At 33.9% G+C, this 13,993-nt stretch overlaps 2 protein-coding genes across 7 annotated transcripts; one reads left to right on the forward strand and one right to left on the reverse strand.

Annotated features, from left to right (window-relative positions):
• Nucleotides 1–322: 322 nt before the first annotated feature.
• Nucleotides 323–5,988, forward strand: LOC131672476 (phosphopentomutase). Of its 4 annotated transcripts, none has more exons than XM_058949719.1 (9): nucleotides 323–518; nucleotides 1,797–1,965; nucleotides 2,059–2,315; nucleotides 2,409–2,871; nucleotides 2,953–3,137; nucleotides 3,205–3,382; nucleotides 3,457–3,786; nucleotides 5,542–5,768; nucleotides 5,850–5,988. In XM_058949719.1, exons 2-9 carry the CDS (start codon nucleotides 1,891–1,893, stop codon nucleotides 5,950–5,952), a joined length of 1,818 nt encoding a protein of 605 aa, XP_058805702.1. In that variant the 5' UTR covers nucleotides 323–518; nucleotides 1,797–1,890; the 3' UTR covers nucleotides 5,953–5,988. The 4 variants fall into 4 exon arrangements, with proteins under 4 accessions (XP_058805702.1, XP_058805701.1, XP_058805700.1 ...); XM_058949718.1 differs by lacking the exon at nucleotides 323–518 and adding an exon at nucleotides 725–820; XM_058949717.1 differs by lacking the exon at nucleotides 323–518 and adding an exon at nucleotides 732–866.
• Nucleotides 5,989–6,317: 329 nt separating this feature from the next.
• Nucleotides 6,318–13,690, reverse strand: LOC131672475 (uncharacterized). Of its 3 annotated transcripts, none has more exons than XM_058949715.1 (12): nucleotides 12,890–13,690; nucleotides 12,562–12,821; nucleotides 12,255–12,277; nucleotides 11,713–12,146; nucleotides 11,318–11,540; nucleotides 10,837–11,030; nucleotides 10,557–10,673; nucleotides 9,785–10,462; nucleotides 7,162–9,699; nucleotides 6,846–7,090; nucleotides 6,535–6,763; nucleotides 6,318–6,448 (listed from the first exon to the last, which is right to left on the reverse strand). In XM_058949715.1, the coding sequence occupies exons 2-12, from the start codon at nucleotides 12,663–12,665 to the stop codon at nucleotides 6,398–6,400; spliced, it is 4,836 nt and encodes a 1,611-aa protein (XP_058805698.1). In that variant the 5' UTR covers nucleotides 12,666–12,821; nucleotides 12,890–13,690; the 3' UTR covers nucleotides 6,318–6,397. The 3 variants fall into 3 exon arrangements, 2 of the variants coding, with proteins under 2 accessions (XP_058805698.1, XP_058805697.1); XR_009302628.1 differs by having other exon boundaries at nucleotides 6,413–6,448; nucleotides 6,535–6,638; nucleotides 6,700–6,763; nucleotides 11,713–12,277; XM_058949714.1 differs by having other exon boundaries at nucleotides 11,713–12,277.
• Nucleotides 13,691–13,993: the final 303 nt, after the last annotated feature.

A 13,993-nucleotide genomic window follows, 5' to 3' on the forward strand; every position in this document is an offset into this window, starting at 1 on the left:
CATGTCGGACGTTCACCTTATTAACAATTCCGTTGAACACGTTTTGCCAAATTTTACTTCTTTTTTACATTTTTTTAATATTTTGTTCAGTTGGTATTGAGCCGCGGAAAAAATACAGCTGACAAACTCGATCTAAAGTAATGGAAAACAAATTGTTGGAATTTTGGTCAGAAATTCGAAGGCGGCGCGGTTGAATTTGACTTAAGCATTCGGATGACGGGCGCCTGCGTATAATGCACGATACACCAGCGGGTGCCAATGACATTTAAAAAAAAATGTATATGCCAATGATATTTAAAAAAAAAAGTGTATATGCCAAAATTAACACCATGACCGTGTGGTCGGTCCGTGTGGCGTTCGTGGCATCCCATGGTTCTGGTGATTCGCGGATTCTACCCTAAGCTGTAGGTCCAACTCCAGTATCCGCAGATTGGTACCCTGGACACTATAGGGTCGCATATGTAAGAATAGTCAACGAGGATCTCTTGTCCACACAACCATATCTACTACATACGCATGTATGTATGTACGTTCATGCGTGCATGCCATAACAAAAAGTTGCGCTTACGTATTAGGATTGGAAATATTGGGTTATATCGCTGCACTTGCGCGATACTCGCAGTTATAGTCAACTAATCTCTGGTTATAGAGCAGGAGACCCACCGGATACCGCCATCAAAATCTAAACTATAAACAAAATACATCAGCAGTATAGTCATTTGCTTCTGTTATGGATAGCAATTCTCAGTTGAACTGTTTCACTTTTGACACTTTCGAGTTTGAGCTTAAATGTTTTGTCAATTGTCTAGACTTCAGTCAGGTGAACAAATATAAGCCATCAGTATTCTTAACTTCAGTTTAAAACAGTAAAGTATTATCTAGAGAAATACTTTCTATTCATTAAAATAATTGATTCTCTCAGCACTATAGTTATGTTGCAAAGATTATCATTTTTTTCATTAATATTAGTATTGCTGAACGTAGCTATAAATTACGTGTTTTACAAGAGCTGCTCGGTTGATCATCTCGAAAATTCAAAGCTCTTTATGTTTTTTTCCAATTGAAAAAATCCTTCTTAAACAATTATTTTATTGTTCATTAATTTTTCCAATTCTTAATGCACGTACGCTTATAACCTACAAGCTTCGATACAAGTTAGTCTATTGTGTATATATATATATATATACATATATACGTTAATTAATTATCGAGACATCTACGTAATTATTTTTCGAATCGACTAAGTTTCGAACTAGTCTATCCATTTATAATTTAACTATATGAAACCAATATATCTATTGATATTTTTAGTTGAACAAATTTTTTATAAATGTACAAATTGATTATAAACTAGAAGCTTGCGCGTTATTCGAAAAATAATCATCTATTATCATCATCAATTATTTGCAAGATTTATTATAAACAGATTAGACATTTCTGACACGATTTCATTTCATGTCGCTTATCTGTATGCACGTTATAAAACGAGTGTAGGGAGATAAAAAAGAACTTTTGAATGGATTACATGTTTTTCACTGCTGAAATCGCGAGATGTGGTTAGTGAAAAACCGTGGCAAAATTAATTGAATAATCTTTTATTCACTATTGTTTCTTCAAATTCTTCTATAATACTTAGAATTAAAGAGCCATGAGCTGATACAGTAACTGTAGTTTCTTTTGCTTTCCTCAATTCTGGCAACTGCTAAGTCTTGTGATATGTAATACTTGTGCAATGGCTAATTTACTTGGCATAAAATACGTAAACATTGATTAGTCTCAAATTTATCATGTTTCAGTATATTGGACTACTCCAGAACAAGAATTATTCACTGCTATTATCACAGTTCAAGTCTTGCTTTTAAGATACACGCTTTGAAATTTCTTTCAATCATGGTTCCAAATTTTGTGACCACTGGAAATTCAATCCTAGATGATAAAATTAATGAATGGCTAAACTGGAACAAAGTGAGTACATAGCATTGTCTTTTTTTTGCCTGATTTTTCATTCTATTACAAACTTACAATTAAAACATGTTTTGTTTCAATTTTTCCATGCAGAATAAAGAAGCAGAAAAAGAAATTCAACAACTGATTGATGATGTTGATATCAAAACTCTCAATAACTTATTTCTTAAAAGACTTGAATTTGGTACAGCTGGTCTTCGAGGACAAATGCGCCCAGGATATAATGGAATGAATGATTTGGTGATTGTACAAACAGGGCAAGGTTTAGCCAAATATCTATTGAAAACTATCCCAAATGTCAGAGCAAAGGGTGTAGTAATAGGATATGATGGTCGTTACAACAGCAAAAGGTAAATTGAACTTATTTTCAAGGTCAAAATGTATCTCACTCATAATATGACAATGATAAATAAACATTTATCATGTGAATAAACATTTCGCAGGTTTGCAGAGTTGACTGCAACTATCTTTTTGAATAATAAAATCAAAGTATACATGTATTCTCAAATCTGTCCTACGCCTTTTATTCCATATGGTGTGCTTAAATATAAATGTGCTGCTGGTATTATGATAACTGCATCGCATAACCCAAAAGAAGATAACGGTTACAAAGTTTATTGGGAGAATGGGTCACAAATAATTTCGCCTCATGACAAAGAAATTCAAAAAAATATATTAGAAAACCTTAAACCACTAGCAGAATCGTGGGATACTTTTCTTGTATACAACAATCTCTTATTCAAAGACCCATTGCCAGAAGTTATGGTATCTTACTTTGAGGATCTGAAAAATGATGTTTTGTATCCAGAAATTAACAAAAATACTGCTATCAAATTTGTATATACACCTGTACATGGTGTTGGTTACAATTACATGGTTGAAGCATTTAAAGTTGCTAATTTCAAGGTAATAAGCCAATAACAAAATATTTGCTATAATTATTAGTTGTGTGTAATAGGTATTTATTGGATGATCATTTCTTTGTAGGCTTTTATAGCAGTTGAAGAACAGAAGGATCCTGATCCAGAATTTTCCACGGTTAAATTTCCTAATCCTGAAGAGCCCAGTGCATTGGAACTGAGCATTGCAACAGCAAAGAAGAGTGGCTCTACTATTATCATAGCTAATGATCCAGATGCAGATAGACTTGCGTGTGCAGTAAAAAAGAAAGAGTATGCTATTCTTGAAAAGTCTATATGTGTATAAAGTATTGGCATTCACTAATATTTGCATTCACAGTGGCGAGTGGTATATATTTTCTGGAAATGAGTTAGGAGCATTATTAGGCTGGTGGATGTTGCAGACACATAAAGTTAGGTTTCCTGATGTCAATTTAGCTGACACTTATATGTTGGCATCTACCGTGTCCAGTAAAATACTTGCTTCGATGGCGAAAAAAGAGGGCTTCAAGTTTGAGGTGGATTTAATTTGTCAAATAAACAGTCGAACTTGATGCGTTAATCTGTACTTAGATACTCATTGATCTTTCAGGAAACGTTAACCGGTTTCAAATGGATGGGGAACGTAGCATCCGATTTGATAAAATCTGGAAAGACTGTACTTTTTGCTTACGAAGAAGCTATCGGCTTCATGTGCGGTTCAAATGTCTTGGATAAGGATGGCGTGAGTGCAGGTACTCGCGTTGCTGAAATGGCAGCTTATCTCAACAGTATGGGACTTAGCCTTATTGAAAAATTAGATGAAATATACTGCGAGTATGGACACCATATAAGTGACAATTCTTATTGGATATGTCACGAGAAAGAGACAATCAAAGCAATTTTCAACCGATTGAGAACCTACAACGGTAAAGAAAGCTCGGTAAGACTTGGCATGAATTTGAAAATTTAAATGAACCAATATTTAAATCAACTTAACTAAAATTAACCCAACCCAACCCTTGTTGTTTCGATACTCTATCTGGAACTACTACCCCGTTCAATCTCTGTAAAATGTAAAGTTCAGAAAATTATTTAAGTCTACTTGTTGATTTGAAAGTATGATTGCGAATATGAATTCTTGTTTCTAGGCCGAATGCAATTAAATTGGCAAAAATGAAAAATGTTGAAAAATGTTTTGTGAAAAACACCAGCAAATAAATTTTCTGAGATTTGACGCTTAATAAAAAATTAAATAAAAAAATTTGACGCCGTTGCGTTCGTCAGGTCAGTGTACAGTCGCCCGCAATAAATAATAAGCCGTGACATTGTATTACGCTCTCAATAGCACTCGCGAAAGTAAGTCTTTATTGACATATATGGATGCTTTCCGGTAAAATTATATTGAGGATAGAAAATATTTATTAGTTTTTATACAATACTTCTTTCACATTTTGTTACGCAAAAATTCTGTGTCTATGGAAAGAATGAAAATAACACTTGTGATATTGAAAAATAACTCGGCTAAAGTTCTTTTCAAGATAAATTCTAATTGAGATTGCAGCATTGCTGTTATTATAATATAATAAAGGCTTTTCAAGTTGACGTTGAATATGTTTCAGCTATATTCGGCGTGTCGGTTTCTTCAAAAATGGCCTATGTGCAGATCTCGACAGATATAACATTTTCAACGTTACACGCACACTCATTAGATTTCGATAACCTTCGCGCTTCAAGTATTATTTTCATTTAAAATAAAACATAATATCACACTGACATCAGCATTTGGATAGATCGATTGATTAAGAACCGTGTTTTGTGGCCAGTTTTAAAGTGAACGTTAATTTGCAGAAATTGATCGATGAAAAATGCACGGAATTACGTGTTATATATAGAAGAGAATCAAGCTTACAATATGCCAAAGCATCTCGATAGATAGTCATACCATAAAATTTTAATGCTCGGATTTTCAATGCGCGCCAGAAAGAGCCGTGACGATTAAAGGAAGAGAGCTTTTATAAGAGGCTATGTAATTAGGTCGTAAAGTAATGCAAGGTACACAATCGAGTGATAAAGTCACGTGGGCGGAAGAGATGAACGACGTTCGAAAAAAAACGAAAAAAAATAATAGTCGGCGACGTAATTGCAGTGGTTCGTGCACAGTCGTCAACATGACGCAGTCATTAACGGCGTAATCGTGCAGTTGTGCGATATCAGTTCGCTCGCGGCGAATCAAGGCCGTGGCTAGCACCACTGCTTTGTGTTTCTATCGATGAGCGCTTCTTTTTTTTTTCTTTTTGCAAGAGCCTCGGTATTTTCGAAATCATTGTCATTCTCGACAATGTCGGCCGGCAGAGCGTTCTGGTTGGATAAATTTCAGCGCGTGCTATTCACGTCGTTAACTCTTGTGCCCTCTCTACTGTTGGGCATTTTGGCTATTCCCGCGGTGTAGTCTCTTTATCACCTGGCGCCATTATTTGACGAAAAGGCTTTTACTGTTTTGTAAGCTTGGCAAGTTTTTGGTTTTTCCTTAGGCGTTATTCTTTTAACATGCCACGTTTTTCGCCTCGATTGGTCGTGCCCTTGAGTATGTTATTGCCAAGCGCACTTAGTCCCGACTTTTGTTCGGAACCTATAGGAATGCACAGTGGACAAGAGTTTTAGATGTTAACACCTTGCCCCTTTTTACTTATTTCAGTACCCGAATGGTATTCTCGGAACAAGATATCCTATCACGAGTGTCAGAGATTTAACCACAGGATACGACAATACCAAGCCTGCAAATAAAGCAGTTCTGCCAGTATCCAAGACCAACGAAATGATTACTTTTACCTTTAAAAATGGATTAGTATGTACACTCCGAACTAGCGGAACAGAACCGAAAATCAAGTACTATAATGAACTTTGCACGCCGCCTGATCAAAAGTACGTATTCTTTCAAGTCCACATTTATTGCTTTAGTCCTTGTAGAATTTAATTCAACAAACACTTATTGTTACTTTTCAGAGATTTGAAGCAACTCCAGAATACCCTTAATGAAATGGTAACAGCTATTGTAGAAGAGTTTTTACAACCAGAAGCAAATAAATTGATCGCTCGTAGTTCGTAATTGATGCGCGTGTTCCTCAGAGTTCCTATTGGCCCATCTAATTTTTCAGCTACTTAATAAAACACCTCTCATGTTTAGACTGACCATCAGTGATTTTTACAATATACCTAATAAAATCATATACGTACAAGTTTTATATTTATTTAGTCTGCGATAAACTACAATCAACCAAGCTTCATTTATTCTTTATCTAATGATATTTTACTCGAGCTGTTGTAAACGAACATGTAAAAATGTTGCTTCTCGCTTATTTTATACAACTTGTCAATTAAAGGTAATTTTTTTATAGTTAGACATTTGTCCGTATCAAATATCACATGAATAGTATTGTCAATTATGTTATTTTCACTCGCAAGTTTAATAAGAAAAATATGTTCTGTGAGCTAAAGAATCAATATGTTGGAGCCCTACCTAATTAAAAAAGTTAAGAACCTCTCACAACATATTATTTTTTTATGTAGTTGCTTTTGTTAGCCTTTACTTGAAACGTTATGCACTGAAACAAATAATTCGACATAAAGATCAATAACGTTTCAATGATTATTCTGTCGAAATTAGATGACAATATCTGAAAATACTAACTTGCTCATCCAGAAAATCCATTAAATTATTAAATTGACACTTGAATCCATTTTGCTTCAACATTGAATGCAAAGTCTCCAACGTAAGTGGTTCGTACGTCAAAACTTGATTGTACAATTCTCTATTAGTTTTTATCAGTTTGAAGAAGGCGTCTTTGATACTTACGGGATTCTCAAAGATGCTTGCCACATCTGGGTCATCAAAATCCATTTCCTCGGCGATGATTGTGCTGTAAGAATAGTACATATACGTGAAAGTAATCGCGCAGGTAGCACGTTACCGAATAAGAAAGATAGTGAAAGGGTTTTTACCAATCGTCGGATCTTTTTCCTGTCTTCGAATAGTGCTCGTTTGTAGTATCAATGTTTTTAGTAGCTCTTTTGTCGCACTGTCTTCTCTTGGCAGGTGGCTCGTATTCTTCACTTAACGAGTCCATATTCGAAGTTCTTTTTTGCGGTGCTAGAGGTTGAGAATGAATTTCTTTATATATATGCGTTAATAAAGCTGTGGCTTTTGTTCTACTTTGAGGCTTTAATCCAAACTTTTTCAATTCTTTCTGTAAAATTATCAAGTATTAATACATGAAAATATCATTGAAACATCAGAAAAAAACTTTCGTGCATTCACCTGTAAATTAGGCGTATCTATATAAGATAAACTGTAATCCAATGGTGACGTTATAAATTCACGGTTATTTGAAGATTTTTTATTTTGTTTTGGAGAAACAAACGAAGAACATCGCTTTAATCCAAGTCTGCTGGTTTTCTCCATTTTTCCTGTTAAAGTCGACGCAGACGCAGATCTTACTCTTAATTTTCTTGTATCCCCTGAATTATTTTTTGATTTGACGATGATTTTTGAAGATTCTACTTCGGCTTCTCCTGAGCTACGTCTATTTTGACTTAATATTGGCGAAGTTATCAAGGAGGATGTTTTATTATCTGTCACACGCGAACAGCCATTGAAACAATCCGATTCTACTCCATTCAAAGTTACTGTGTCTCTAGAAGATTTTTCAAGAAACTTTATATTTCTCACAGATTCTTTAGTTTTCATATACTGATCGCTGTACGCCAACGAATCAAAATTATCGTTTTCTTTCAATGCCTGGCTACTTTCACTATTTTGTGAATAAATATTACACTTATTATTATTGATATAGTTGTTCTTTAATCTTTGAGAATTAATTTTAGCTAGTTCATGAAGATCATCTGGACTAGAAACAATAGATATTAGACTCAAATCAACTATTTCACGCTCAGAGCTAAATGCTATAATATCCACATTATTATCTTTACCAAATTCTTCTTCAACATTAAGATTTCCTTGATCACTGTTTGAACTCACATCGACATTAGTGATCTGTTGACTTGGTTGTAATATTTCACTGATCTTTGCATCAATGTCTTCACTTTTCCTCTCAGCTTCTTCGAGCTCCCTACGCTTGTCTATCCTCGTTTGAAGCTCTGTGAAAAAAGACTTTGATTTGTTCGTTGATTTATCTGATTGGACCAGTAGTTCATTATTTTGAATAGTGCTGTTAACATGAAGATTATCCTCATCGGAATCCATAGATAAATCGATTACTTTATTTTTTGATTCATCCTTCAATACTGTAGAGTTGAACACTTTAGAATTTTTGCTAGGATCTAATGACTCATTAACAAATTCCAATGGAAATGTATTATTATTTTCAGTATTTAATGCTGTGGTTACTGTGTCGATTTGTAAATCTTTATTACTACTTATATCCGTAACAGGGCTATTTCTAGAAGATTTCTTTTTATTTTTATCTCTGAGAAAAGTTCTCAAAGGACTTTTTTCTTCATCAGAATCAGATACTAATGTTATATCTTCAATGATTCTTGGCTTTGGCTTTTTTACTGTTGTACTTTGAGAGACTGTGCTTCTGGAGGTTTCCAAGTATTTTAAATCATTTTTTACAATTGATTTAGACCAAGCTTTCTTGTCTGTATAAATTTGTTGTTCATTGAAACACAATTTCTTTCGATAAAAAGCAATACTGTTGTCATATCTATTGGATTTTTTATACTTTGTGTACATGGACTCTTCAAACTCGGTAGCTGTTATATCCTCAACTTCATCATTCAATAGGGATATATTTTCTTTTGTATTTGCAGAGGGACATATTAAACTATTACTGGAAGATACTTGTTGAAATTTACTCTTCACTGAATTGTCATTCCTGAGATTTTCTAAATTGTCTTCTATACTTTCATGAATTTCAATATTTTCAAGATTTTGCTGCAATTTTTGTTCATGTAATAAATCTTTTTCTATTAAACTTATTGCTTTTTGATACTGTTTATTTTTATTGTTTTGTAAATATTCATAAGAATCATCTTGATCTTTTTTTAAGAAAGGATTTTTATGTTTTATTCGAATATCGGGACTATCTGTTTCAGAATCTGTGTCCATAATATCCTTAGCATTTCTTCGCTGCACTTTTTCAATAAATATTGTCAATTCACTTTTGATTTTATGCATATTTCTGTCAATCATTTTGTCGGATTCTTCTTGAAGTCTTGGAGGAGTAACTGCAGTGTAGATTGATTCATTGTTATTGCCTTGAGCCATTATGTCATTTAGTGCAATATTAGTATACACTAATTTTTTTGGTGTACTGAGTTCTGTTAGAGCTACATACTCTGGAGTAACTACAGCGGCAAGATCTTCACTTTGAATGATTTCTTGTTTTATGTCAACAACTTTTTCAGGAGATTGACATTTAGGTGTGGGTACTTCAGTAATTTCTCCTTCATTGAAAATTTGATATTTGAGTGGATCGCTGTCTATTTTGGGAGATTGTCCTGATGGTGGTGTTATTGCTTCATGTATATTCTCTAAAGGACTGACTGACCTACTCAAATTCACAAGTGTTTTTTGAGAGTTTAGGTGTTCAGATTCATCGGAATCTTGTTCATCATCTTCTTTAATATTTTTATTTGTAGACTGAACATTTTCTGAATCTGAATCATATATTGTTGTTATTCTTGAACTATTATTTTCATCTTCCTCTGATTCAAATAAATCAGGAGATGCTGCACATCCTCTTTCAATTAACTGATCAGTTAGATTATTAGGGATTATATTTTTTGCTACTAATTTATCAGCTGAGCAATAAATATTAATCAATGGATTTTCCTGGGTAAAGATAAAACAAATTATATCATGTTTGAATGAATATTATTTTGTATATATGAAAACTATTATATCTTATTTGTATTACCGAAAAAATACTTTTACTATTCCTTAGGTCATCATATTTTTGTGAAAGTTTATTATGCATAGATTTATTACAATTTGTATTCTTTTTTCCCTGCACATTATTAAAATCTTTTAACATCTCTGAATGTTTTCTTTGATTTCTAAATTCTTGTTGTTTTTTTCTTATATAAGTGAATAAATTTTGTTTCTTATATAATCTAGCTAACTGTTCAACTTGATGTACTAATTTTTCTTGATAAAAAATGTTTATATATTTGCTAATAGTTCCACTATAAATAAATTCTAAAAATGCTAATGCTGAACTTTGTTCTTTATCAAGCCAAGCTATCTTTTCCTTGACTGATGAATTAAATACCGCATCTAGTGGCTGTATATCAAGCAAGATGTTTGGGCATTGTATATGAAAGACTAATTTATGTGCGTAGATATGCTTATTATTTTCAACAAAAATTATAACATCGCTAACTGAACTATCATTTAGAGCTTCTTTCCAATTGTCAATAACACTTTGCACAAATTCCAATTCGAAATCATTTCTCTTTAATTCATTCATATTGAATATTTCACATTTACTATTGTTTCGTTCTACGTTTTGGTTGTTAATAATTATATCACAGTCCATAGGTGATTCATATACAACAGAAGTATTTTCTTTTTCACATTCTTCTGTAAGTGATTGCTATGGTATATAAAAATATTTAAATATTATGAATTCGTAATAAAAAGCTTATTTTTCAACGTTTTCATTGAAAATATTATCAATATTAACTCACGTAATTTTCAGATTCAACAGATTGCCTCTTGAACTTAAAAAAATGGGACTTTATTTCTTCAATATAAAATTTATTAAATCGCTTTGTTAATTTGCTTTGATCCCACAACTTATTATCCTAGAAAGTATATTATAAACTTTGAATTCCAGTCTGTCAACGAAATCTCTCATATTTTAAATATTTAGGCTTTTTTTTGACATAACCTATAAAGCTTATTTAAGAATATCGCGCTTGGTAACGACGATAAATGTAAGAGTATTAAAATATTCTTTGCTATTACCGTTTGCTCAATTTTTTTCAGCAGTTTACTAGTAATTGACGTTAACGTTTCGTGTTTATAACTAATTGCAGTATTTTCTCGTGCTTGAGTAAGTGCATCTTCATCAGTTAAAATACAAGCTATTCTCTCAGTTAAAACACGATCTTTATCTTCTTTCGATCGAGTTTGCAAAACCGTAGGAGCAAGTAATTTTTCTAAATGAAAATATTATTTATGAAAAAAAAATTTTTTCTTCTAATTATGATGTAATATATATAAAGAAGAAAATAGTATTAGGAAAACAGACAAAATTATAAAGAATAAACGAAGTTTGCTAATAGTATTGCTAATCGTTTTTTGCATGATGTAGTTGTCAACTAAACTTATAATACTTTTAAAGTATTAAATGTATCATAATAAATTTAGTTGACAACTACAGCAAACAATTTATAAAAAAGCATTATCAATACACTACGTTAACTCTATTTCAATGTACAATTACTTTTTCTTTGCTTAATTGTAGAAATATCAGCTATTGATTTATTTGTAGTAAAACCAAAGCTTTGTAATGTTTTTTTCCGCTCTTCATCATTCATTTCTGTGACATATTCCATTGGAATGCCTGCTAAAAATGCAGCTTCCTTCAGTTTTATCATTTTTTCAGCTTCATGAAGAGATTCTGACATAGCTAATCCAAGTTGCAATTGTGGATCATCCTTAGTGCTCTGAACAAATAGAAAGTTTTTATTAAGTAAATGGTAAATATACAATGAAGGTAATTATATTTTTAAATAAAAGTATTGCGAATCAAAACAATTTAATATTATATCTCACTAATTCATTTCACAAATTTGAAATATAATTTGGTTTACTTTAACTTGATAAATTTAAACTTACAAAATTTTTACTTTGAAATGCTTTCTTCTTTTCGGGTAAAATCGGAGCTGCAATTAGCCCTATTGCCTTTCTTTCTTGTGCTTGACGATCCTGAAGTCTTTTAGCTTCAAGCAATTGTTTAATCGAAACATTGTTTTTAGCTGCACAACTTTTCATATGGCTGGTGCATGCAGTATCATCTTTGAATAGTTTTAAGCATACAGGACATGGGATAGCTTCTTTAAGATCAGTTTGATTTTGATTAGATGTTTGTGATTTTAACAAAGTAGCTTTTATCGATGGCTGATTTACATCACTTTTTCTAGATTTGACAGCTGATTTAGTTTTTGAAATTGCAATTTTTGTTGTTGCTTTTCTAGCATCTAATTTATATCTATTTAGAATTGGCTCCTGTACCAGTTCTTGTTTTGGTAACTTGAAATCAGCCAAACTATCTTCTTTGTTATTATCAGAATTGGATTTGAAATTTTTGTTGTGAAGTGATTGATTATTAACATGTATGGTTGATTGCGGAGTCTTATTTTCAAAATTAATAACTGTACCTGAGTTTGAAATACCTTGTACACTAGAATATATTAATACATGAATACAAGTAGATAATTATTTAATGTAAGTTTGATTCCAAAAAGAACTACTATAATATAAATATTTTAATGATATAAAAAAAAAAGATTGGTTTGCAATTTAAGACCATTACAATAGTTAACTGAAGAACGGAAGCAAAATTTGAAAGGGATAGAATCACAAGACAAAGTTTGAAAAGCAACAAGAAAACTTTAATAACTATTTTATAGGATACAGTGATGAATAGATTCATAGTAAAAATGTTGTCAGATATAATCTTCATACCTGTCACTACTGCTCCTTTTTAGGCTTAACTTGCCTTGCAGATTAAGTTTGCATTTTGTAGTTTTGTGCATTGTGGCAATGGATATTAATTCATGTCCAACCATGTTTTGTACTTATCGGGTAGATGTTCTGTTCTTTTTGTATGAAGAGCCTTGCTAACATATGGGTCTAATTCAAAACCTTTAGTGTTTCGTAACGGTATGTCTTCAATAATACGCTGCTTAATTTTTTCAATTTTCCTTGAGACAAAAGGCAGGTATCTGAAAGATTAGAATAATTATTGTAAAAAGCCTATGATGATAAGTCAAACAAGTACAATTAAGATTACGGGAGAAGACTGATCAATCCTACGAAGACTATTACTCCAGCAGCGGGCACAAGGTAAGAATAAACGTTTGCGGGCGTCCCTTTCATAAAACTAAGCCTTCTTCTTTTTGGATCGAATGGATCTGGCCACATTTCAAAAGGATAACGTTCAACGAATAACTCGAGAACAATATTTTCATGTGTTACTATAATCTTTATTTCACAGTCATTTGTAATTTAGGTGTGTGTATACAATGTACAAGGTGATACAACTTAAAGCAGTTGTTTTATAACACAGACATGGAGACTCCCATCTCCATGCTCACAAGATACCAAACTGGCGCATGCGCGCAGCGCGCCTACACCTAATCAGTGCAATCGCGCATGCGTATTGGCTTGTCGACGGCAGAATTAGATCCACTGAGTCAAAGAGCCAGTGCCATCTACCTAACATAGTATCGTGATCGTGAATACCTAGTACCGGCGTCGTGATTACCGAACTGACTGTCGAGTGTCAATTGTCCTGTCGGGAATTGAGAACGTTAAATATAATCAGCGCCATCTTCAAACGATTAGCTGCAACGCTAAAAGTTGGAAAAAAGCGCGCACACTTGAAAGATAGTTCGTGCAGTCTGTCGATAAAGTTAACAAAACAATCGTCGTTATAATAATGAAGACGTGCATCGCCAGCATACGGATGACGTTCCGCAATGTCCTCGTGAGATCGGTGGCACCCGCGGAGGAGCCATGTCTGCCATTGCCGAACAACAGGGCAGTGGATCCAAGAAGGCGCAGGCCGCGCAGCAGCGCCTTGGGAGGTCAGAGGTCGCCGGGTGGCGCAGCCTTGGACTCGGCCGCGAGCTTCCACTGGCGCAGGGCGCACACCACGTGGTTCAGCCGGGACTGCCACTCGACGAGGTCGTGCTGACTGTCGCACGACAGCAGGCTCCTGCGAACAGAGGGGAAGAGGCGAAAAGAAGCAGTGGCGACGGCGCGGCGGAGCCGCTGGCCTACCTGACGACGGCCCCACTACGCTGCGGCCGCGGCCCGTCCTCGGGCGCTCCCTCGGCGAGCCGGCAGCGGCGCGCCGTCTCCAGCAGCAGCGTGCGCGGCCGCGCGCACATTC

The sequence above is a fragment of the Phymastichus coffea genome, unplaced genomic scaffold (assembly GCF_024137745.1).
Source record: "Phymastichus coffea isolate CEN01 unplaced genomic scaffold, Cenicafe_Pcof_1.1 PCOF00151, whole genome shotgun sequence".
Taxonomy (NCBI): Eukaryota; Metazoa; Arthropoda; class Insecta; order Hymenoptera; family Eulophidae; genus Phymastichus; species Phymastichus coffea.